Raw genomic sequence first — 26656 nt, forward strand, 5'->3', positions numbered from 1 at the left:
CATTTAAGTTAACATTCTATATATATTTCCCGGCTGTCAACTAATGATAATCAATGGCAACTCATGTGAGCGAATGATAGCTGATGACAATTTGCGTCTACCTGAATCTACTGCAACATGACAACTACTAATAACCATCCCAGATAAAATAAAATATACAGTGACACCAAGATGACTTGACAAGTAAACACACCATCGAAGGAAACAAGAACTAAACGTAAAAAGGTAAATATGCTCTCGGATGGAAGTAAAATACGTTTCTCACATATACAATTGTTAATTAGGTAGATTAGGCCTCCAGGGGGATACCAAAAAACATACATAAAAAACGTGCCTAGAAACTCTCCCTCATGGGTGGTCTGAAAAAGGGTTAAATGTAAACAAAACAAATCTAACCTACAAACTATTATACCTGTGTTCTTAATTGTAGTTTTAAGTCCTTCGATAATATATGTATTAGATGTACTATAATGTCAAAATAAATTATATTCGATAACAGTTTGTTTAATTATTTAAAACTCAGTTTATTAAAAAACTCAGAGTTGATGCGGCAACACTGCAAATGTTTCGACGTCATAAATATTCATGAAGCATTAATAAAAAAACTTTAAATAGACATATATATATATATATATATATATATATATATATATATATATATATATATATATATATATATATATATATATATATATATATATATATATTGTTTGTTTACAGAGAATCAACCTATTTCTTATCAAAATATTAGTGGTATTCGTGAAAATATTAATTTAAGTGCTCTACCAATTGTTTCGAATGCTTTCGATTTGATGTCATCATATAAAGAAGTCTTCCAAAAAGATAATAATTAATTAGGATAACTGGATAATTACTACTAATAAATACCATCTTTAATTGAAAAATACCTTAACGATATTTGTAATACTTATATACAATCAGAGTGTTTGTTAAAAGAAATTCACCGAAAAGGTAAAACTTTTAATATATAATGTCTATAGTGAATACTAAAAAACCTTTTTTAGAACGTAGTAGCTATAGCAGTGTTATAAAGAAAGAAATTTGGTTCTTGTCGTCGTGCATATTTGTCACAAGAAGCTAGGGATATTTTCAATTTGTCTCAATTGTAGAATCTATAATGATTTTCAAGGCCAAATTATTCTCAGGTGTTAAAGAAGGACTTAAAGTTTACCTTTGGTATAGCAAAAGTAGAAGATAAAACTCTAATAGATCCCATAAAATTGATGGGACTAAACAAACACGAAAATGCGAGAAGGCTTTATAGAAGAATATTTTAATTATTTTGCGTGGAGTATTGAGCTCTTAATTCTTAATTAATTTAGTTTAAAAATTAAACTTGGTTTTCATTTGTGTGCTGTTGGGCAGTAAATGTGACTTCATAAAGTAAAGTAATAACTTGAAACTGAGGACCTATCAAACAAAATATTTTCCTTACAGTTTTCTACATAACCAATTTATTATTTTATTATGTTATACATTTTATTATGTTATTTTTAACCAATGAAATGTCACGTTCTCAGCGCCCTCACTGATTGGACTAAGCAAACCATTGCCCAGAGCTTACCATTCGAGTTACACCCTCCTGATGAAGTTACGTGAATCTTGAACAAAGCTGTGTTTAGGACTCGGCTAGCCTTATAATTCGAATTTAAAGATACTCCATTCTAGGAAAAATTGAGTAATTTTTAATATTTCTAGACAAAAAACTTGATCCAGAGCTTTGAAAATAAACCCAATATACAAAACCTAGCCTTGATAAGGTCTGTCGTAATAAGATGCCGATTTCTTCCTTATATTAGAATGCGTAATGAACGTTTTTAGTTTTGAATTTTTTGATTGAAAACTATGATTGTTTAGAAAAATAACCAACGTTATTATTCATCCAAAACAGAACTCAATTATCTTCATAGTCTCAGATTTAAAAATATTGCTTAATTCGACAATTTTTTTAATGAAAACAACGAGTCCTATCCCATAATATTTTTGGGGATAATTTGAAAGACTGACATTAACCTTTAAATGAATATATTGTATTGGTTTCTTGCATGTTTCGTCCAGAAACTCGACAGAAATTCTGCGAATCCTGGGATTTAACCTTACTTTGGTTATAATCGAAATTTTATTTTCAAAGTATCCTCAATCTCTATAACCTTTTGCACCTTGCAATTTTCGTCGTTTTCACATATTTGCTAGTTTATAGTTATCAAATAAAAATAACCAACTTATGAGCGGTGTACATATGACCATCGAATGTCAATGCTATATATAATATGTGCGTAATTAGATAGATAACCTGAAGCACCAAGAGCAAAGTTGACATTTACGCAATGAAAATAATTTCCGCAAATTTAAAGACTCAATTAAAAATTATTACAAACAATAATCCAAAAAGAACCACATTAATCTCATTATATCCCTCTATTATTGTCTGTATATTCACCGATTTAGGCTAGTTTGTATGTTGCGATGTTTGTTTTCAGTTGCCATTTTAATTAAAATTTAGATGTATATGGAGAACTAGCAATTTTAACAACACAATTTTTTATTCCTAAAAACTAAAGACGTATTCTGGAACAAGATATGTAGTGTTTGATGTATCCAATAAATTATCATGAGCTTGTCTATTATTAACATAACATAAAATAATCTAAGGTTGAAATAAAATTATTTACTAGCATTCGTTTTGACTTAAAACAATTAATTTAAATTTAAATTTAAAATATTAATACACTAGAATAAATTTAAAACAATTATTTTATTTAAGACAGGTAACATTTACATAATTTTAAGGAGGATGTGAACAATAAAACAGTTATTTCTATATATCAGATACCTCGCATTTAATGCATCTTTAAGACGTCCATGTTGTTTGTGTTGGCCTAAAATGATAAAATAATCCACGAAAATACCCAACCTTACCAGTTTCCCGCCGATCTGAAATATCAAACTACCGTTACATCGTAGGAATCTTGTATGTCGTAGAAATAAAAGATGAATGAGTCTCGATAATAAGTTATCAGTGACTAATTACCCGACTTCCTCCAACAATAACTGGAACTAAAAAAGCCACGGACAAAGAAATCAACAACCACCCATCGTCGGGGCGATAACCCAAAAAAATAAACCGTTTATTTCAGATAACAGAAATAATCCTACGCCGAATCGACAGAGCATCAATTAAGAGTCGTCTGGTGATAAACTTCGGCCCCTTGGCTGAACAGAAACGTGATCGAAATCGTGATCCTTCTCATAATCACCTCTTGACCTGGTTCAAGAACGAGACCCAGGCAAACCTCAGTACCCCAGTCAGATAACGGTTATTGCCATTTTTTATTTTTCGCATCTGACCTCCAATAATTAACAAATATTTTTTTCGATGTATAAACAGATTACAACTTTAATTAAAAATAATGACCCTGATTTACGTAAACAGTTTGGAAATCATCGTGTCACACACCAAAAAGAAAATGATAATAGGTAAACAAAAACAATCGTTCAAAAAGAAAACACTAATAATCTTTAACACATCCTGCTACTATTCTTCAATATGAAATATATATTATATATGGCTTCATTAGTTTTAAAAATATCTTACTACTATTTAACATTAATCTTGATTAACTTGAATTACATCTTAAACACATAAGACAATAGTAATTAGTATCAAATAAAACTTATTTATGTAAATTTGCATACAATTTTAACTTTGATACAAAGTCCGTTTTATTTATTTTTGAATATTAATACAGTAGTAATACAGTATTCTGACAGTCATTGTTTTTAGTGTAAATTACATTACTTTTGTAAAAATCAGTACTTAAATAAACAGTATATAAATTACTATAAATATTGTTCTGGATAGGTTAAAAGAGACTAACTCAATCTTTAATATACAAAATAGAAAATGTAAAAATAATTGGTAAAAAAATATAGACTAAAAACTTAACATTTTTATTTATTCACAATAAAAAGTGAATTTACAATTAAAATTTTGTCTCTGGTTAACGCTTGCCTTGACTACCAAACTCCAGGAGAACTAATACTCAAAGTGTCAATTTGGTTGATTACTGTTCAACATTAAAACATTCTTTTTCATCTTCTGGAAACATGTGACCATAAAGACTTATAAATTTTCTTAATTTGCAGAAATTGCCACAACCAGGAAGATAAATTCTCTTTGGTTTCTCGGATGAATAATCTTGATAGAAAACCTAAAAATGTTTATTTTCTATCAAAAATTCTAAAAGTTATTTTTACTACAAACCTTCACTCCTCTTATGCCATTGACATTATGAATTTCTATTATAACATAACTACCATATGGAGGTACATGAGGATAGAATACATCCAGAAAACGCAGCAAAATGGCTATATTAAATTCATGAGCTGAATATAAAAATATTTTTGTATTTTTATATTCCCCTTTAATTTTGGCCATTGAATCATCTACAATCTTTTTCACCAAAAAGCCTAAATTTAAATAGAGTAATATATAATTAAACTATCATTAATATAAAAAAACATACCAACTGCATATTTTTTTAATTCTGGTGTTGCTGTACTAGCAATGTAATCCTTAATTGCTAAATCATGAATATGGTGATAAACATCTTTTGCCCATTCAGGATGGTCATAACCATTTTCTTTCTGAAATTAAAATAAATAATCAAAATAGGCAACATTATATAGAAAATACGACATGGAAGAAATACCTCAGTTGTTAATGTAAAATATATATCAGCAAAAACTTTGCTGTTCATTGGTTGGCCTGCGTGCTTCTCTATATAGTTTATCACATCTGTATAATTTTCATAAATTCTTAAAGCTTCAGGTGATTGTAAATAGTTCCAGAAAAGTTTATAATATTTTGGACAATTCTTTAACGGATCTGCCAACACCTAAGAAAATATGCACTTTATTTGAATAATTGTGATTACTTTTAAATTTACTTACATGATCCTCATCAACAGGCCAGTAATTAAATGGTACTGGTTGCCAATCTAGTCGATTTTCCCATACGAAATGCCCTCGCGGTGGAAACAAAGATGCTAACACTAACTGCAAAGACATTTTTGTTCTGTTATAGTCTGTACATCTGGCATCAACCATATCCAAAGTAAAATCATGTTCCAGAAAATTTGAGTATCGAGATCTCAACGCCTTGCCTATATCGTATTCTTTCCGTTTTCCGGCCTATAAAATAAGCATTCATTGTACTTTTTAATAGAAAAATTATAAACAAAATGTTAGTCATAACAGAAAACAGACTCAAAACATTTCAAAAGGTTATACGTGAATAATTGGTTGCATATATCCTAAAATGTTTAAAACATTCTTATTCTGTGGATAAAATGTAATATATTTAAATTTATTACTTAAATGAAAACAAGATGTGAAAGTACAAGTCTTACGTTGGTTAATTGTCCATTTCCAATTGGATGGTAGGTAACATTAATATAGGGATCGTTTTTGTAAATTGCTGATTTGTCAGGCGTGCGGTCCCCATGCCTGAAAACCTGTTGCACAATATGTAAAATATTACTATTTATTTCTAATTATTTCAATCTAATCATTATCCTATTCAATTAATTATATATAAAATGTAAACAAAGTAATTACCAGTTGATTTAAAACATAACAAATTAACTGTGATATATTTAAATAAAATCAACATATTATGTTTAAAAAATTACATTTTATCAGCAATTAACTAGCGATAGTAAAATTACTACTGTTGTTTTACGTTAATTTTCGGTCATAAATTTTAGTTTTTTGTAAATGTCATCATTGAATAATTGAAAATTTTAGATTTAAAAATTTCAAAGAAAGAAAATACAGGGTAAATATAAAAATGTTTTGTCAATTGTAAATATAGAAATGTTCTAAATAAAAATAATCGATATATAAGAAATGTGAACCCAACATTAAAACAACACGCTTTCATTTTTCAAAACATGATAAAATTTGCAAAAACAACAAGTCATGCAATATATAATAATATAAAAACAAATAAATAAGAAATTACTTACCACATGGACTAATTCTAAGGTATCTAAATTAACCTCCCTTCTGACGACGCCGGTACTACCCGTATCGAGCGTCAGAAGGAAAATAAATAAAGCCAAGACAGCAAGCGCTTGGACTTTGATCATTGCGCCTAGAGATGTTCGTGGAGACTGAAGACATTTTTGGTCACATTCACCATTTAAAGGATGGCACTACAGAGCCGATTTGGAGGAAAATTCAAAATAAATAGTACTAAATTCGAACGATCATGTGACTGATTTTTAATTAAAATTATTTATTTTAAAAATTATTATATTAAAGATGTGAGATTAATTTTACTTTTTTTCGTAAATCGGATTAAGCAGTCTCAAATTAAGCAGAATATTCTTTGTTAGTTAATCTACCGTTTGTAAAAAAATTAAACCAAAGTTCATACGTTATAATGTTGGTATATATTCACAATACTTTTCCAGTAGTGTTTGATAAAATTCGGTGGTAGTTTTCTTTGAAGTGCTTAGCAAATTGTAATACATAATGTTCTGTTTTGTGGCTTGTGGTTCGATATTTTCGAAGTTGAGAAATGTATTATTTCATTTATATGACATAACCAAACATTTTAATTAATTTGACACTTTTCAAAGCTAACTTTGCTATTTTTAAAACTCTTTTAACGCGAATTTTAGTATGACCCATTTCAAGTAATTATGTTGAATATATGTAAAAACATGGTTAGTTTTGAACGAAATCAATATGAGTTTATTCTTAACAGCTGCCGAGAAAATTTAAATTATGCATTGCAAGAAATACGTGGTACGGTACTGTCATAATTCCAGAAATAATCCATAGCTTTTTACATATTACGAAGAAACTAGGTTTCATGGCGGATATCGAGCATCATACAAAAAATTTCGTGATTCTTACAGCTTCGATTCTGTTGTTATATTTAACAACAATTGGGTGAGTACTTACACTTATTTTGTTGTTCGAAAATGTTGTATAATTTAAAAGGAAAAACGTTAATATTTTATAATAATATCAGTAATGGTTATAAAGGAATGTCAATTTTTTTTAATTTAGTAAGACTATAATTTCAAAAGCATTTTAATTAATGAGCGATAATCAGGTATATCATTAATATTTCAAAATATTTTCATTAATTTTGAAAAATAAATCTAATGTTATATAATTTTTGGAAATAACTAAATTTATCTTTAACGTATTTTTGTTTAATTACGAAAATTGATTAAAATTGCCAGTGTTCTAATATTAAATGTATCATGTTAATTTAATCTACATTAAATTTTAAGTACAACAATTTAGGTGTATCGGCTGCTTAAAAAAATATGGACTTTTGAAAAAATAATCGAAATATCCGAAAAAATATATTGATAATTTTTTTGCAATATATGTTGATTTTTTATAAAACCTTATAATTAAGTACCAAAATAATTAATAATTAATTTTTTTTTAATATTTAAGAAATATATTTAATTTATCGCAAATGGCGAAAAATATTTGACAAATTTTTTTAAAAATACATATATATTAATATTTTTTCTGCATAAATACGACAATATAATCAATGGGTTAAGCAGAAAATACTTCAAAATAAAAATTCAGTTGTATATTTTCAAAATATGTGTTTTTAGCAGCTATCGCTTAAAAAATATATTAATATTCAAAACAAATGAAATAAAACTCTCTAGATATTCAAAATATATGTAGCAATTAGCATCTTTGACGGCGTCTTCTTATATTATACAACTTATTTTCATTAATACTCTGTCTAACATTATTGGTGGCAGACTATAAGATCGGGATTAAAAGAATCATTGACCAGTTCATAGAAAAATATATAAATAAATCAGTTGATAAAAAGGAAACCTCATATGTAATATAAAAACGACACCCGTAAATCAATTTGCTTGAATCAAAATCCTAAATTAAAATAATTGTCAAGTTTAAAAATACATGTTACTTGTTAGAATATAAATTATTTTTATTAATCTTTAACAAAATTAAACGTAATCAAAAACACATCATATGCTTATTTAAACCACCCCACTGTATTTGAAACAAACTTGTAAAACAAATAAATTAAATTAAACAAAACCATAATATTTGATATAATATAAATTACTGTATTTTAATGCTTAACTAAGATGAAATTTAAGCATACCTGATATTTGATAAAATATAATTATTTATTACTTAATAGTTAACCAAACAAAACATATCAAAAACCACTTCGTAAAGTACTTGAGAAAAATTTCAACATTATGATTTTAATGTACATGGTGTTTGATAAAATATAAATTGTTATTACGTAATTTAAATCACATAAAATGCATTGAAATGGGTTAGGGTAGTTGCTATGTCCTAGTGAATGATATATAACTCGCAGCCCATCATAGATGACGCCAAATATATTGCAAAAAAATATAAAATAAAAATTATACCCGGTGCGGATTCTTCCTTCTCATTTTCTAGTCTTAGCCTCAGTTAAAAAGTAACCAAATTTGACAAAGTTGACGTGGCAACAATGCTGTGTGCGGATGTCATAAATTTTACATTGGTTGTTTTATTGAAAGGGCTATGTTCTTAGCAGCAAACCACGCATTGTGCGTAGTAGTGGTTAATTTTGGAGAATCATAGCCAACCTTTGTGAAACTTCGATAGTTTCCGCCTGATTTTGCTACCGTGTCATTTACAAGAAATCAAGAGAGACCATCGAACTATAGCGGCTATTTGGGTTTAGGCTAACACCGGAAGAGCTGTTTTGAAAGGTTGAGAATTGGGTTGTTTATAGTTTATTTGATATTGTTAAGATATTTCTATTAAAATAAGATACAAATATGATTCCAGCCGAACTAGCTGCTAATAGGTACTATATTGGATATAATACATAGGTAGAGAACATAACAATGACGCCACAAGTGTTGAAGTATGGGTAAATGAGGTCAAAAATACAGGATGTGTGTTGTTATATAAGCCATAATATCAATTTCTGGATACCTATACCACTTTAAAGGACAATATTAAATGTCAAAAGAACATAGCCATGATTGTATAGTATAATACATACATATTTTAATTGCAGTCTTTGCTTGTATTGAATGAATTGAGAGAGGGGTTTCCATGTTGTTTAGCAGGGATCATATATAATTTGCCACTACTTGGATATATTATTGAGTAATTGTAAAAGTAAATGGATGCTTTATTTAATGATGTTTATATTACAAATTGTTTTTTTTTTCAATTTTTTTCTTTTAAAATTATTTTAAAATGTTGTTGTTTATAAAATACTCTTCATATTACACTTTTTATATTATAGGCGATATAGAAAAATGTAATTAAAAAAATTAACTTGTACTTTTTTAATTTTCATTTATTCTATTTATTATATTCTTCAAATATACGTATAATTTTCTAACTGGCAACGTTGCAAATAGAAATATTTGTGTGCATGCTATGACTTTCCACAATTATACTCTTGTATTGTTCGGATTAGCGTGAGGCTTTGCAATAATAGTGCAACCGGAGCATCAGACACATTTGTAATATTCTGCAGTATTCCAGAACTTTTGATAGGCCAGGCCTGGTCCAGCCTTTTATTTAAAAGGGTACATAATTAGTCCATCATTTCGACTATCGATCTGCACCTCAGTTTTATATTATAAATAAACATTCAACAATTAAGCAGATGCAGTGGTATTCTATGAAGATAAGTCTCTTTATCTTGCGAGACCCATCTTTGAATTTCAGAAATTGTTTCTAAAGCTTCACAGTAAACCATTAAACTCTTACGTTTCAACAAAAAAATCTAATCTACAATGAATGAAACTGAAGCAGGTGTGTTGGTGTAAGGAAATATCATTGGAGCCAATTGTTTACTTACAAAAATTATTGTTTTCACACATTTACATATTTGCAGGTAATATTTGCTGCTAAAGGCAACAGAGAAGAAGCAATCACAAAGCTAAAACAGGCGAATGGCAATATATAAATAATGTGATATAATCAAATTGATTAATGATATTATCATCCCCCCCCCCCAATCTCGATCTGAAACTCCCTTGAAGTGAACATATTAAAAAGAAAGGAACATGATTATAACTCCTTATATTATTATTATATATAGCGATATTATTGTTAAGAAAAATCCCAAACTGTAAATTGTAATCACTATTATCAATATTTCGATAGACGGCTTATTTTTTTTAATATAATTTTATTTTGTTCATAAAGATTACAAAATGATACTGAAAATATAATTAAATGCTTATTTTAATTTCAGTACTACCGTGCTGTTTGATGTTAGAGTTATAGAAACTATTTTACCTGAATTTTGACACTTTCCGATAACAAACAACCATCGCAATAAAAGTTAAGGAAGACGTTTTAAAACTTCGGTCCATTAGAATCAACAGTGGCTTCCTTGAAGTCTAATGTAATATCGATTGAGTTGTATACACGTGTACATGGTAATAAAAAACAAATAAGAAACCGTTTTCAATATATAAACATAGCAACTAAAGATATAAAATAAATAAATATTTAATGTAAACAGGCACGATGAAGGCGAATAAGTTTATAATGTTTAAAAATGAAAAAATAAATCATCGTAATTAATATTTGTTTACTATGCCGCTGTGATATTTACATAGTTACAAGTACACTATTTTTCAAAAATATGGCTTTAATTATTTTAGAATATAGTTAACAAAACTAGAATGTAGTTTAATAAAAATAATTTTACCAAAAATACTAAACCGAAAAAATAAAAAATAATCAAACTTAGATCTTTAAAATGATAAAAACGTTTTAAAATAAAATATGTGCATAATAATCGTCGATATATTTAAATAAAAATAAACAAAAACCTTATTTAACCTATGTTGTTCACGTATTTTATATTCTATTACATACACACAATTTTGCTTAATACCGACCTAAACCTATTTATACATTTACAATATTATTTTAAGTATTACCAAGTTTGTTTCCAAACATGCTAGGGTGAAGACGTATTTTCAATACGCTCCAAGCTTTAGAAAGATATCTTTCTTAAAAAAAAACAGTATTTTATTACGGTTATATAATTGAGTGTTAAAAACGCATAACAAATGCCGCTATCCGTCTCTCAGTGGACCTAAAGTGTAGTGAATACGTGTTTATATAACCAGACAAAAAGACTGCATTTCATTTTTATTAGTCTTTTAAAATTATTTTCCCTAATTTTACAACAGTCCTTTTGAAATTCATTTATAGTATTTTTGGACAAAAACTAGTGCAAAAAATAATACTTGAGTGAAAAATGAAGTGCATAAAATAAACAATGTATTTATTTTATTTTTGGAAGTAAGTAAAATAAAATATTAACAATCTAAAAATGGCAAACCATAGCGATTCAACCAAACCACTTGCACACTATGATATAAGACTAGAACAACCAGCAATAACTCAAACAGATTGTACTACAGTCATTAACAAAAAACGATTGAGAAGCCCAGAAGAAGAAATCGCGATGAAACAAAAAAGAATCAGTGACTATTGGTTACCAACAGAGACAAAAAACAGCTTTAGCAACCTGTCAGAATAAATTGAAGAGAATATACAAACAAGCCCTGAAAAAGTTGTTCCCAAACCACCACCAATAACAGTCTATAAGGTAGGAGTAATAAAACACATCCATGACCTATTGAAAACCATTACTACGAACTACACAATTAAAACAGTGAGCTATGAAATACCCAATACCATACATTCAGGCCAAAATCCGAGAGAACATTTAAATTCGTGTTAAAAGGATTATATCACGGGACGGACTTTAACACTATCAAGGTAGCCCTAGCTAAAAAAGGCCACAAGGTCGTAAATATTCACATTATACGACATCGCATGACAGAAAACCTCTGCCTATGTTCTATATTGATTTAAAACCTAATGGAAATAATAAGGCGGTGTATGAAATCACCAAATTGGAAAATAATACCATTAAATGCGAACCACCACATACAAAAAGAATTATTCCACAATGCACGAGGTGTCAAGCGCACGGGCACACAAAAACTTACTGTCGTAAATCATATGGATGCGTAAAATGTGCAGGAGAACACAAAACAGGAGATTGTACTCGTAAAGTTCGCGATGAAAAAGTGAAATGTGCTAACTGTAACGGAAATCATCCAGCGAAATACAAGGGTTGCGCAGTTCACAAGCAACTACAGCAGAAATTTTACCCTGCCTTAATAGAAAAGAGGCATCAACAGTAACAAAAACAATCCACACCTACCAGTCTACGCACCAGACCAAGTCAACCAGACATAACTTATGCGCAAATGGTTGAAAATGGTTCAAAACAAAAACGAGGAACCACATCACAACCTACTGAAACTAGCAGCAACATCTCTAGATTAGAAAACATGATGGCCAAACTAATGGATCTAATGAGTACGATGCTTGATCTACTCACAACCGTCGTCAGCAAACCTGCCTAATGCCTGAAACCATTAACTACATAATCGCCGTCTGGAATGCCAATGGGCTCCAACAACACGCCAGGGAACTACAAATGTTCGTAACTGAACAAAATATTGACGTTATGATGATTTCCGAAACACATTTTACGGACAAACATTATTTGAAAATTCCCAAATACAAACCTTATCATACAAATCACCCTGATGATAAAACACATGGAGGTACAGCCATAATCATTCGAGTTGATAATAACCATAACACCAGTATAACCATAGAGGAAGTCCATGGACCACTAACAATGTCTGCTATTTACTGCCCACCCAAACATAACAACAAGGCAGAACACTTTCAAGAATTCTTTAGTAGCTTGGTAATAGATTTATAGCCGGAAGAGATTACAATGCAAGACATTTAATGTGGGATTTAAGAATAATAACCTCGAAAGGTAGAGAACTGCTAAAAGCAATAAAGACAGATAATTTACAATATATCTCTACTGGTGAACCTACATATTGGCCTTCAGACTTCAGAAAAAACCAGATACTATAGGTTTCTGTATTACAAAAAATATTGATCCAACAAGTGTCATGCAGAATCATGTTTCGACCTATCTTCTGATCATTCACCAATAATACTAACAATTACTTCAAAAATTATGATCAAAGATAAACCTCCTTCTCTGTGCAATAATAGAACTAACTGGCCCTTATTTAGAGAAAACTTAGACCGAAACATCTCTCTAAATTTACCGCTAAAAACTGAAATGGATATAGAAATAGTAGCAATAAACCTTACAAAATATATACAGGAGGCAGCATATTCCGCGTCTCCTAACAGTGAAACTTTTCCAAGAAAAAATACACATATATCATGTACAATACAGAAAAAGATAGAAAAAAGAAAATTACGACAGAATTAGCAACAGCAAAGGAATGAAGAGAATAAAAGAAAATTTAATAGGGCAATAAAAGTGCTTAAAGAACTAATCCAAATTGAACAAAACCAAGGCATTCAAGAATACCTAGAGAATTTGACACCAAGTGAGGCTACAGACTATTCGTTGTGGAAAGGAACAAGAAAGCTTAAGTGACCCCAGCACCATAACCCACCTATTAAAATAAAGGAAAATAATTGGGCTAGAAGCAATAAAGAGAAGGCCGACATTTCCTCAAAACACTTAAAAAATGTTTTTAAACCTTTCCAGTCTCAGCTACATAAAGATGAGGAAATAAAATTAACAATAACAAACAATAATGAGAGAGATTAATATTAAAAAAGCTCCTGGTTATGACTTAATTACTGGTAAAATTTTAAAAGAACTATCAGAAAAGGTATAAAACTATTAACACTTATATTTAATGCTATGCTACGAATTAATTACTTCCCTAGTATCTGGAAAGTAGCTAAAATATTAATGATTCTTAAACCAGGAAAAATACCAGAAGATGTGACCTCCTACCGACCTATAAGTTTATTACCGATAATCTCGAAAGTTTTCGAGAAATTATACATAAAGAAGCTAAACTATATAATAGAAAAAAGTAAAATTATTCCAGAACATCAGTTTGGCTTTCGCAATAAGCATGGGACTATAGAACAAGTGCATAGACTTGTGAACAAAATAAACACTGACCTAAATGCCAAAATATATTCTTCGGCCGCTTTTCTAGACATATCTCAGGCTTTTGACAAAGTATGGCAGACGGGCTTGCAGGTTAAACTAAAGAACCTTCTCCCTCATCCTGACTATCAGTTACTAAAGTCGTATCTCACTTATAGACATTTTATTGTAAATCAAGGCGATGAACATACCGAATTAAACCCCATATATTCAGGAGTTCCGCAAGATAGTGTACTGGGTCCAGTACTGTATCTTCTGAATACTGCCGATCTGCCCACCACAAAAATAACTACTGTGGTAACATACGCAGACGACACAGCAATCTTAGCATCCCATGAAGTTCTAGTCACAGCATCAACAAAGCTACAAACCCACCTGGAGCAAATACAATTATGGTTGGTTATTAAAGCCAATGAAACAAAATCCACGCATGTAACGTTTACCCTGCGTAGAAGAACATGTCCACCAGTGAATATCAATCATCGTCAACTCCCCCAAGCAGAGCAAGTTAAATATCTTGGTTTGTACTTAGATCGACGTCTAACCTGGAAGAAGCACATATTCTCTAAATGGAAACAACTTGGACTTAAATTGTACCAAATGGCTCATCGAGCGCAAATCCAAGTTATCATTAGATAACAAGGTGTTGCTGTATGAGTCTATACTCAAGCCCATTTGGTTATATGGAATCCAAGTATAGGGTATCGCTAGCAAATCTAATATATCCATCATTCAACGGTTCCAAAATAAGGTGTTGCGTGCCATTCCAACGCACTATTCTACAACGCGATATTCCTCTAGAACCTATAACGAGTGTAATTCAACGTGTTAGTGTGAAGTACTTCGAAAGAGTGTCGGTGCATCCCAATGTACTCGCTAATCAGCTAAATATGCGACCTGATAGTGAAGTGCGTAGACTAGAACGTTTAACATCACCTGATCTGATTACTGGACATATGTAGGCTTTAGAATAGACTTTAGAATAAGATTAATTAATTAAGATAATATTTTATACGGAAGATTGCTTAATGAAGTAATTTTCTACATGTATAATATATGCCATATAATATAGACATAAGCCAATAAATACTTATTGCCAATAGGGCAGATTGTGGAATCACGGAGAGTAATAAAAAAAAACAATTACCAACTGATTGATTAGTTTGAAGTCGGTATGAGCAACAAATGAGATTTGTGTTGTTCGTAATTTAATTTTGTGTATATATCACAAAATTATATTATTATTTTTGTATTGTTTGGTCTTGGCACCGATTTCAAGCTGATCAGTGGGTGACACTATGTCTCCATATCATTCAGCCATCTGATCTACTTACTTACTACTATCTTATTTCAGACCTATTGCTAAAAAGGTAAATTACTCAAAACATTATTAAACATATCTTTCATATATACCACATGATAATTTGATTAAATTATAATTGTCTTTACACTCTTTTTATTAGCGTCTTGCGAAAGGTGGAATAATATTCCATTTTAAAATACCTAATTTTATTATGTCTATACAAAAATTGAAATAAGAAGTCGCTGTTAATTATATTATATGTTTTTAAAAATTGTGTTATTTTAAAAGCATCTGGAATTTGCATTGGACCACTTCGTGGGTTATCTTAGTGATATTTAAAACCTATGCTTCCCTAACAGCGTTTGAAGTGATGACTTATATCACTCAAAGAGTTTTCCCCCCTAAGTTATCTTGGATTTCTTAAGTTCTTAAGTCTTAAGTTTTCTATGGATACTTTCCTTATTAAGAGTTATCTCTGAAATAAATGTATTAAATTAAGTTTATATTAAAAAACCACTCACCGTTATTTATATATTTCATAAATTTAATCTTGAATAGCACTAACATCAAGATATATAGTATATATAGTATATATATTACTTTGAGTAAATACAAAATTATATTGTTTTTCTTTAATTTAAGCGATTTTAGACATAGTGCCCATAGTAATATTCAGTGCAGCTGCAATACAATAAAACTATTTCCGATTATAATTCCAGTAGCTTAATATTTACTAGTATCAGTACTTACCTCTCTAATGCATTTTGCTGTTAAGTCGTGTTCGAAGTTATTCATTAGAGACATAATGTGTTTCAGACGATTTATTTGGCCTCGGCATCTTCAGCCAGAGTAATCAAAAGTATTAGACACTGATTAGAAATTTTTCATTGACAACCGAATGACGTTTTCAGGCTGATTCGGTTACAGCACTGTTCGAACGTATCAGACAGAATTGTATGGATACATGTTAAAAGTATTTTAACTGGAATAAAATGAGAAGAAAAATATTGTATGATATTAAAACAAATTTACAAACTTTACCAACTAGGGTATATCATAGACTCTCAAACACGGTCGTCGGCATTAAGCCTGCCGACTGGTGAGTGGCCGCTTAGAAATCATCCCAGAGGACATACGGGCTTACCCAAACTAGGTACTGGCGTGATGGAATCACTTTCTCTGTCGGAATTTGGAATCTTGCCTTTTGGACAATCACAACTATAATGACAAACAAAAAATTTAGGACTATGTCTTAGCAGGATTCGAACTCACGACTATCGCAACAGTGAGAGGACTGTCCTATAGTTTAGATCATTATATCAATTAAACCGACTGAAGGGTCATATGATAAGCTAAAAAACTGTTAATATTTTGAAAAACACACCTATTGGCTCACTGTTTTGACCTGGGCTTATCGATAAAAATCAGCCAAAGTTTCGTAATTGTTGCAAATTTTATCTTAAGTGCGAGAGGTCTGTTACTGAAGCTCTTCGTTCAAGTTATATTATTTAAGCAAGTATCTGTCATAAGCTATTCAGCAGTGATAGGGCACTGTCTTTTGTGGTTCGTTGAATAACCAAAAATGGGGAAGAAGTTATCATAGATAGGGTTGGTCTTATAGCCCCTGTCGTTATCTATTTATTTATGTTCATCTAAAATTACCTGGACCGGACGTCGATTTATATGTTTTAAAATTTAGGTTGATGTACTTTTATCGATGCATTTAACGTACTCCCAGTTTCTCTCATGTGTACTTTTTTCACATACAGAGGACTTTATATATGTTATCTTTAGCGGATCCCTTTTAGCTTTGGTTACGGAGGATATCTGAGACATCATTCCTAATAACTATAATATTATGCATCTTCAGTACCCGTCAAATGTCATACGTTATTCCTTGAAGAAGCTGAAATACAGTTAGCGACATTTTTTCAGTCGTATATTCTTTTGATAGCAGGTGAGTATCGGGTGTTATTGCTCATTAACAGAATCTTTTTATTTAAATCACTCAAGTAATATCCACTTAGATGTTACGTGTAAGGTGAAGTTAATTCTCTAAGGAATCTAGTTTGAATATGATGAAGGCACTATAAAGTAATGGATTCAGGATGGCCATTTAGGGAATGTCTATATGTGCTAGTTTTTTCTAAATCTGGTTCCCAGTTTATAATTGTCTTTTCGTCAAAGCTAAACATTTAAGAAAGAGATTCCGATATTTGAATATTGAGAATGCTGATAAGTCAGGAACTAGTCGGGTTTCTTCGTTCCATGAAACCATGGAATAACAAATCTGTCGTCCACACATTTAAACCAAGCTTGGTGGGGTGCTGGCTAAAGCCTTGTCTCCAAATTATTCCATATATTATTCCATAGTTATTCCGTATAGGTGTCAATCATGATAGGAGATATGAACATTTTAACGTTTTATGAGGGGATATGCTTGGTAGTTTCCCATGATTTTCTTTTAATTTAAAATAAACTAATAGTTGGGTGCGAATTCTGGAGAATTTAGTGGATGAAGAGTTAGTTCGAATTTTTGATATAGAATTTCATCATTACTAAATTTATCATTACACATATATTACAGGTGATATGTCTTAAGAAATGATCCTTTATTAAATGAGTTAAAACTATGCTTGTTTTAGCAATATTTTAGCTCAGTTTCATCTCGACAAATCCATTGCTTGTTATAGATTACCACATGCGACTGGTACGATGCTACCAATCCCATCATCCTCATAGTTTTTAAGTGGTGGCAAGTATATATATTTGAACAGATAGGCAGTATTGTTATAGCATCGGTGGATTCAACTTGTCACCAATTCTTATTTTTGAAGTAAAATTATTTTAGTGAAATGAAAAGGTGTTTTCATCCATGCACAAATTGCACTGGCACAGGTGTAACACAACTGGTGTAGTTGGTGGAATTATTCCGGGAAGATCATCATATTATTAAGAAAAGAATCGAAATGGATCGTCCCGAGGATGGCTTCATCAGTCTGTTCGAATTTTGGTGACAACTATGGAAGAACTGCTAGACTGATGGAAGAGGTTATTGCAATACAACCGCACAGAAATTGCTGAAACATCCTCTAGATTGTAGATATCCTAAATAAGCATTAGTTCCACTAGCATATATGCGATTTTACATGAACACTTAACTATGCGAAAATTATGCTCGAGTTGGATCCCACACAATTTGACAATCAAAAAAAGGCTCGTGTCGATTAGTGTAAAGAAATGCTTAAGAAATTCAATCGCGGTACTTTGAAAGATGTTTATAAAATCGTGACAGATGGCGAATCATGGGTATATTCATATGAGCCCGAAAGCAGAAGTCGACTGTATGGGTGTTCCAAAATGAACCAAATCCAACAAAAGTTGTTCGCGTACGAAATAATTCAAAGAAACTGGTGGCCTGTTTCTTCGGAAAAACTGGTCATATTTCAACAGTGCCTCTAGAGGATCGTAGAATAGAAAATTGTGATTGATACACAACCATTTGTTTGCCAGTCTTCGGTGGAATAAGGAAAACAAACAAGAGACACGATATTGTTATTTATCATCGCAATGCGAGCTCTCAAACAAGACTATTTGAGCACTCAAAACATCGAATTGATAAGTAATCCGCCGTGCAGCCCTGATTTGGCACCCAATGACTTCTTTTTGTTCCCATCCGTGTAGAATAAACTGCGTGGTCAACGATTTTCATCGCCCGAAAAAGCTATTGAAGCGTTCAAAAATCATGTTTTGAAGGTACCTCATTCGGAATGGAATGAATGCTTTGAATATTGATTTGCGCATATGCAAAAGTGTATCGATCATCGTTTGGAGTTATGTGAAAAACAATTAAAATATATTCGCAGCTCAACTATTAGTTTTTTTCCTATTCCCGAAATATAAATAGTGACCCTCGTATTGATTAAGATGTCTACGGTTTTAAAGATATTTTTATATTATCACTCCGATAAAATATCTATACCACTTTAATCTGATTTTTTATTGCATTAATAATGTATTACGATCTAGATTTTATATATATTGTTACAAAAAGCTAATTTCGTAGAAATTAGTCATAATGAACTAGTTAAAAACTGAAGTTATAGGAATGATAAGGTAATTTATCAACAATATCATATTATTGTACTGAATATATTTCTACAAAGTAACAAATAAATTTTTATAGTCTTTATTCAAGAAAATTTAGACCTTTGAGGAGCAACTATGGATTTGCATTAAAACATAAAATTAATTGGTAATCGAACGATGACAAAACAAAGTTTTACGATTAATTTCCAATGCTAATCGCCGTATAAGTAACGAAGAGCTGCACAATGAACTTGTTATTCGTTAACGTTATTCGAGATTTCGCTTAAAAACAATACCGTTAGTGGACAACACGCAGGAAATCAGAAGATTGAAGCGAACCAAAACCACACGACCTTATATAGTTTTATTCTTCAATTTAGCTTAAGTACTTTATTTAAATCTTAGAAATACATAATAATATATTTATCCCGTACTCATCTTGCTTGATCTAACTACAACAGAACTTGTTTCCTATGGCTTTCATTTATCTACTGCTATCTACTTCGTCGTACGTCCCACGAAGGAACTAACAACTCACCAATAAACAAGAAATTAAATTTCTATTAGACTATTTTATAGCTGTTAATAGTCTAACAGGTCAATTGAAAAGTCCCCGACCTACCATAGCAAAACACATTTTTTTGGTAAAATTAGTTTTTTTTTATTCAACATAATTCCCATCAAGGGTGGTGATACACTGATTATAGCTACCCTCCGACTTTTCGATACCATTTGTGTAGTACGATTTGTCGATCGTACGTATCAGTTTTGGCGATCACCTCTTCTTTCGACGAAAATTTCTTCCTAGCGAGCATTCTCTTGAGATCTGAGAAAAGAAAATAGTCGCTGGGGGCCAGATCAGGAGAATATGGTGGATGAGGAAGCAATTCGAAGATTTGATTTAATTATAGTAGCGCCATCTATGTGTCAGGCCGGGGACTTTTCAATTGAGCTGTTAATTAAGCTTGAACTTAAATATGTTTAAAGGTTTATTAACTTGTTAGACCTAATCTATTGTGTAGTTGATGTTTTATTTTCAGGAAATACTTAATAATATATTTACCTCATACATCACATGTACTGATTGCTTATGTATTGATCTAATTTCAACAGAACAGTAACAATAAATCAATTTGTAAATTAAGATTGTACTAAACATATGTAATACAAGATGCAGGATTTAAAAAAAAAGATGACTTTGTTAACAATGATTAAATCGTAGTAATATGGATATGAGTGAAATTAATGATAAAATTTCATTGCTAATTCGATTCCTTTTATTCTTAATCAGACTATTTTAAAAGTATTAAGGTTAAGGTGGTTAACAAAAAGGCAGTATGAGGAAAACATTGGCATATAATTCGACGTACAATAAACCTCGCAATTTATTTTAATAAATAGTAAACGGAATTCAATATGAATTAAGGTGGTTAACAAAAAAATTGATATTGATAAATTAATATTTTTATCAAAATAAAAATATGTTAGCCTTATCGTTTCAAATTACTTTCTTTGTGAAATATGGATTACTTGTGATTATTCATATCTTTTTGTATTTTTATGTTTAGTAATCTAATATTTTTTGTTGGCTATCAGGTATATAATGGAATGTTTCACTCTCATTTCACCATAACTTGTATTGCATTTGCACTTTGTAAATTGCACCATGTCTAATTTTAAATACGTTCTGGTCTTCATGTTAGTGGCATTTCTTTCCTGCCTAGGTAAGCATCGAACAATCAATTTTTAAGCATTTTTAATAAAATCAATGCAATAAAATCAAATTTTTTCAAAAAAAAAGTTTTTATCGATTATATATAAGATTGTGACTTAATTTTGCTGTATTAACATTCAATAAAACAAAATAGAATAACATATGTTATTGAAAAAGCCTACGAAAATAAAAAAGTATGATCTGCTATATACTTAGATGTAGCACAAGCCTTCTATAACGTTTGGCATGAAGGCCTTGTTCATAAACTAAATAAATAATAAAACTAAGTAAATATGTACATGTGCAGTTCACCTATAAACAGACTGTACAAGCAGCAATAACATTAAATAATACTATCATTCCATATAGCAACAACGCTAAATATCTCGGAATGAATCTCGATGCAAAACTTTGCTAGAAGGAACATATAAAGAAGAAAAGAACTGGAATTGAAATATATGAGAATACACTGGCTAATTGGAAGAAAATCGCAATTATCAGTACATAAAAAATTGCTATTATATAACTAAATACTGACACATATATATTATTACACATATAGGTTGAACATACGGAGTTCAATTATGGGGATGTTCTGCAAAGAGTAACATAAATATAATACAAAGTTTTCAGAACAAAGTCCTGAGAGGTATTGTGAGCACCCAAATGCTATAGGACTGATCATATATATATATATATATATATATATATATATATATATATATATATATATATATATATATATATATATATATATATATATATATTTTGTAGCAGTAGAAATATATGGAAAAGACTATTACACGAATTGGCTGGAAATAGTATCTAAAAAACCACTTTTCATGCTAAACAAAATGGAAAGTTTTCTATGGGGTATTGTGTTTTCTATGTTGATGAAGGATGCAACATTCTTAAATACAAAAATTCATGGGCTAATCCGAGAGATACTTCCATAACGATACCGTGGAAACATGTTTAGCAAGGTGTAGTGAATTACGAGCTGATAAAACCATGATAAAACTGTTTTAAACTGTTACTGCAAAGTGAATGATATATTTTGGTAAAAAGATTAGTAATAGTGGGTAATATATTCAAAGTGGTTCTCTTATATGACAGCGGTCTTATAGGACAGATCGATGCATCACAGTTTGTAGTGCATAAGATTTCGAAATGCTTATAAACTAATAATGGATCGATAATTGGATTGTTGCCAAATCAGCATAATGTTTTCGACACGGTTTCCAGAAAGAGAAGAAAAAGTTTTGATTGATATTTAAAACATTTTGATCATTATATATTGTACCAATTGTTTGCAATAATTGCTTTTTTAAAGTTAATAATCTTATTTTACAAATTCATTTATTGATACTGTTTTGTTACACCCTTTAATGCAAATGAATGGCGAGTACGGGATAAATACATCAGTATGTATTTACCAATTTAAATTAAAACTAAAGTTAAAAATGCACTTTTGCATTAAACAACTTTGTGTGGTTTAGTTCCCTTCAATCTTCTGGTTTCCTGTTGTCGAGTAGCTGCATTGCCTCCACGTTGCTGTGATTTAGCAACCTTATCTCATGCTTTAAGGCGAAATCTCGGATCACTTCGTGTATCCATTTAATTACGAGGCCATCTTGCAGCTCTTCGTTGACTTGACTTTGACTCTAATCTGTTTTTCTTTTTATCTTACAAAAATATGTTTTCATTTTAATCTACCATTGAGATATATTCCGAAGTGCTGACTTAGCTGATTCTGATTTGATTGATTTTCCAGTCTTTAGTCCATTTGTAGATTTTGTTGGTCGCTACTTACCTATAATTATATATTGTTGCCATGATATCTATGTCGCCGGCAAATGTTCCAACTACTATTTCTTTTGTTGTTGGGGTATCAGCAATCTAGAGTAGATGTAGGAGGGTCTCAACATACTACCCCGTGGAACTCCAGCCGAAGTAGGCGAAGTGTTAAAAAGATAATCAATCCAGGCAAACAGCTAATAATTACATAGATTTGTATATTTGTGTGTATAAAATATGTACAGGAACTAAAAGAATACTTTTTATAAAATATAAAAGGAAATATATTTTCTTGTTAAGAAATAATGTCTGCTCCATTATGGAGATAAGTTTTCCTAAAAACTATGGTCTATTAATAAAGTATGAGGAATTTTTCAATTGGAAGATCGCGCACTTGCTTTATTATATCATCTTATTTCATTATTATCCCTCTCAAGTATTCTCAAATGATCCGAATTTGTGAGCTATCGTTAGTTGTTATGCCAAAATTAATGATTATTATCTATTGTTAATTAATTAAAAACTTTCCAAAAAGCATGATTATTTAGATATGTCAGCTGATACCTTAATAAATCAATAAATGTTAATAAATATCAATAAATATTTCCTTTATTAACTATATCATATCTATATCATGTCATGCATGACGCAGTATATTTCTATTTTTTCAAATTGGTAATGTACTTATCTGAGTATCTCTGAATGAGTGATCGCCCTGTGGATTTGGAGAAGCATTATAGAAAAGGATTTAAAAACTGATTTAAAATTGATATGTTACTAAAACTTGTTTTTTCCGTATTTTCAATAGAAGAATTGTATTTGATACAACACTTTAATCAAAATAATAAATATTTTGTATAGAACCATACTAAAATATATGCAAACTATCTCAAGAATTTAACGTAAGTATGAAATAATAAATGAAGTAATACATGATGTATATTAAAACAGAAATATATATATATATATATATATATATATATATATATATATATATATATTAATTAAATTAAAAGAATAACGAACAATTAGGCAATTCATGTTGTACAATTTGGATATGTATATTAAAAAAATATATTTACAATCATTAAATTAACTGTTGATTTTCCAAAATTTAGGTCTACAAAGTAAGTAAGCAACATAATTGATAGTAGGTTCAAAGACTATGTATATATATAGTCATACATCTTATTGCATTAATCATTAAACACCTTAAAACTTATCAATGCTTTAAAATGCACTTTTAATAATTCATAATTTCTTCTATTTGCCTTATGTAGTCCATCTATGGAAATTATGGAGTTGGTTTCATTTTAACTCTTGCATATATTCATTATTTCATTTATGTGCTTATACAGTTTTTACCTTTTATATATATTTCTCATTTAAAATGTATATTATAAAATAAATAAAAACACTAGGCTGCTTAAAAAAAGAAAATTTTACTTGAATTTTTGAATAAAATTTTATTGTTTTTATTTATTTCACTCTTCGATCTTACCCTTGCAAATAGATGATCTTTAACTTGTTTTCTATGGCGTTCATTTATCTATTGCTGTCTACTTCGTCTTACATCCCACGAATGAACTAACAACTCACCAATAAATAAGGAATTAAATTTCTATTAGATTATTTTATAGCTGTAGATAGTCGAACAGGTGAATTGAAAAGTCCCCGGCCTACAGTAGTAAGACACATTTTTTTGGTAAAAATAGATTTTTTTTATTCAACATAATTCCCATCAATCTGTCGATCGTACGTATCAGTTTCGGCGATCACCTCTTCATTGGACGAACATTTCTTCCTAGCGAGCATTCTCTTGAGATCTGAGAACAGAAAACAGTCGCTGGGGGCCAGATTTGGAGAATATGGTGGATGAGGAAGCAATTCGAAGATTTTATTTAATTCTAGTAGCGCCATCTATGTGTCAGGCCGAGGACTTTTCAATTGAGCTATTAATTAGGGTTGGACTTAAATGTCTTCAAAAGGTTTATTAACTTGTTAGACGTAATCAATGGTGTAGTTGATGTTTTATTTTCAGGAAGCCAGAAAAGTTCAACCAATACGTGCGATAGAAACAAGCGTGTTGTTGGTGGATTTGATGCTGACATTAGACAACTACCGTACCAGGTGTCATTACAATTTGATAACCAACATATTTGTGGAGGAAGTCTGATAACCACTTCCTTGGTTTTAAGTGCGGCGCATTGTTTTTTTTTCTTAAGGTAATTCAAGTCAATATAGGGATTAATAATTTTAAACAAATTTTATTAAATTTTCTTGGAAGGATTTTTAAACTTAAAATATCAATGATATAATATTAAAATTGTAAATAATTTTATTCGTATAATATATACAATTATTTACTGCTTATTTACAGAGGCAATGCTCCTTTCCTTGAAGGAACGCTTGATCCTTCTGGATATTCGGTAAAATTAGGCAGCAATTTAACAAAAGGCTGCGATGGGACCAGCGTCGACATATGCTTTATAAAATTGCACGAAAACTATAACATCTACACTAATGATAACGATATAGCCATTATTAGGGTAAAGTTATAATAAATGTTTGTTTAAGAAAGATATTATTTAATATACATAATATACATTTCACAGTTATGTTCAGACGTAACATTAAGTTCAACAATTCAGATTATTGATCTAGCTCAAAGTCAAATGTATGCTGCAGGAAATTTAGCGAGAGTTAGTGGTTGGGGTTGCGAAGTGGTGAGTTCATTGCTGTAATTGTGGTTATGTGAGCATTAATCATTCATTAACCATAGGAGAATTGCACACAAAGTAAAAAGTTAAAATCAGCTTTGTTAAAAATAACAACACAACAGTTTTGTCAGAAAGCGTATGCAGGTTTACGTCAAATAACCAACAACATGATTTGTGCCAGATCTGAAATAGGTGGAGAGGATGCTTGTCAGGTAATATTATGGAATTTTTATCTATTAAATGTTGTTTATAATTTTTCGGCAGTGTTATATTAAAGTATACGGAGGCGGTATAATAAGTAATTGGCCTCACCGTCCGATGGCGTTACTATAGCAAGATTTTCTATTTGAATTTCCAGCCGAATTGCACTAGTAGTTTTGTTTGAACCGTGTGTGGAAGCGGGTGGCTGATTTTGGAGAAATTGAAAAAGAGCAATATCGGTTGGTGACTCGATTTGTACTTTTTCCTCTCGACGAAACATGTGTCTAAAATCATTATAAAAAATTACAAATATTTATTTGTTTGTTTTAGGGGGACAGTGGAGGGCCGTTAGTATGTAACAACAGTCTAATTGGCATTGTTAGTTTTGGAAAAGGTTGTGCTCGTAAAGACTATCCGGGAGTATACACCAAGGTTGCCAATTATATTAAATGGATAGAAAATAACTCTGATTTCCAACCACTTAATAGGAGTATTGAAGGAGTACTATTGCAGTGGTATTCGTTTTTATATACGCATAAACTATACGCTATTATATTTACAATTGTACTAGTGAATATAGCGCATTTATTTAATTTGTTCTAAATAATTTCATTAAAATATTTAGCTCTACTGATTCTCTATATCATAAACCTGAGTGTAAAATTGTTTTTCATTCAAATATTATTTGTTTACTTACGTAA

The 26656-nt window shown here is 30.4% G+C and overlaps 2 protein-coding genes and 1 long non-coding RNA gene across 3 annotated transcripts; 2 read left to right on the plus strand and 1 right to left on the minus strand.

Moving 5' to 3' along the window:
• The first annotated feature begins 97 nt into the window (after window positions 1-97).
• Window positions 98-496, plus strand: LOC143196076 (uncharacterized). The gene is made up of 2 exons (XR_013005659.1): window positions 98-225; window positions 285-496. It is a non-coding gene; the product is annotated as an uncharacterized LOC143196076 (long non-coding RNA).
• Window positions 497-3956: 3460 nt separating this feature from the next.
• On the minus strand, window positions 3957-6209 carry LOC143194724 (venom acid phosphatase Acph-1). The gene is made up of 7 exons (XM_076401373.1): window positions 6051-6209; window positions 5433-5537; window positions 4975-5214; window positions 4734-4919; window positions 4548-4668; window positions 4286-4491; window positions 3957-4232 (listed from the first exon to the last, which is right to left on the minus strand). The coding sequence occupies exons 1-7, from the start codon at window positions 6171-6173 to the stop codon at window positions 4086-4088; spliced, it is 1128 nt and encodes a 375-aa protein (XP_076257488.1). The 5' UTR covers window positions 6174-6209; the 3' UTR covers window positions 3957-4085.
• Window positions 6210-21139: 14930 nt separating this feature from the next.
• LOC143194725 (trypsin) lies at window positions 21140-26656 on the plus strand. Its single transcript, XM_076401374.1, has 6 exons — window positions 21140-21247; window positions 25076-25259; window positions 25415-25583; window positions 25650-25760; window positions 25817-25966; window positions 26286-26656. The coding sequence occupies exons 1-6, from the start codon at window positions 21190-21192 to the stop codon at window positions 26556-26558; spliced, it is 945 nt and encodes a 314-aa protein (XP_076257489.1). The 5' UTR covers window positions 21140-21189; the 3' UTR covers window positions 26559-26656.

The sequence above is a fragment of the Rhynchophorus ferrugineus genome, unplaced genomic scaffold, assembly GCF_030347505.1.
Source record: "Rhynchophorus ferrugineus isolate W39M unplaced genomic scaffold, kcgeb_rfMv2 rfM4, whole genome shotgun sequence".
In the NCBI taxonomy this organism is placed as follows: domain Eukaryota; kingdom Metazoa; phylum Arthropoda; class Insecta; order Coleoptera; family Curculionidae; genus Rhynchophorus; species Rhynchophorus ferrugineus.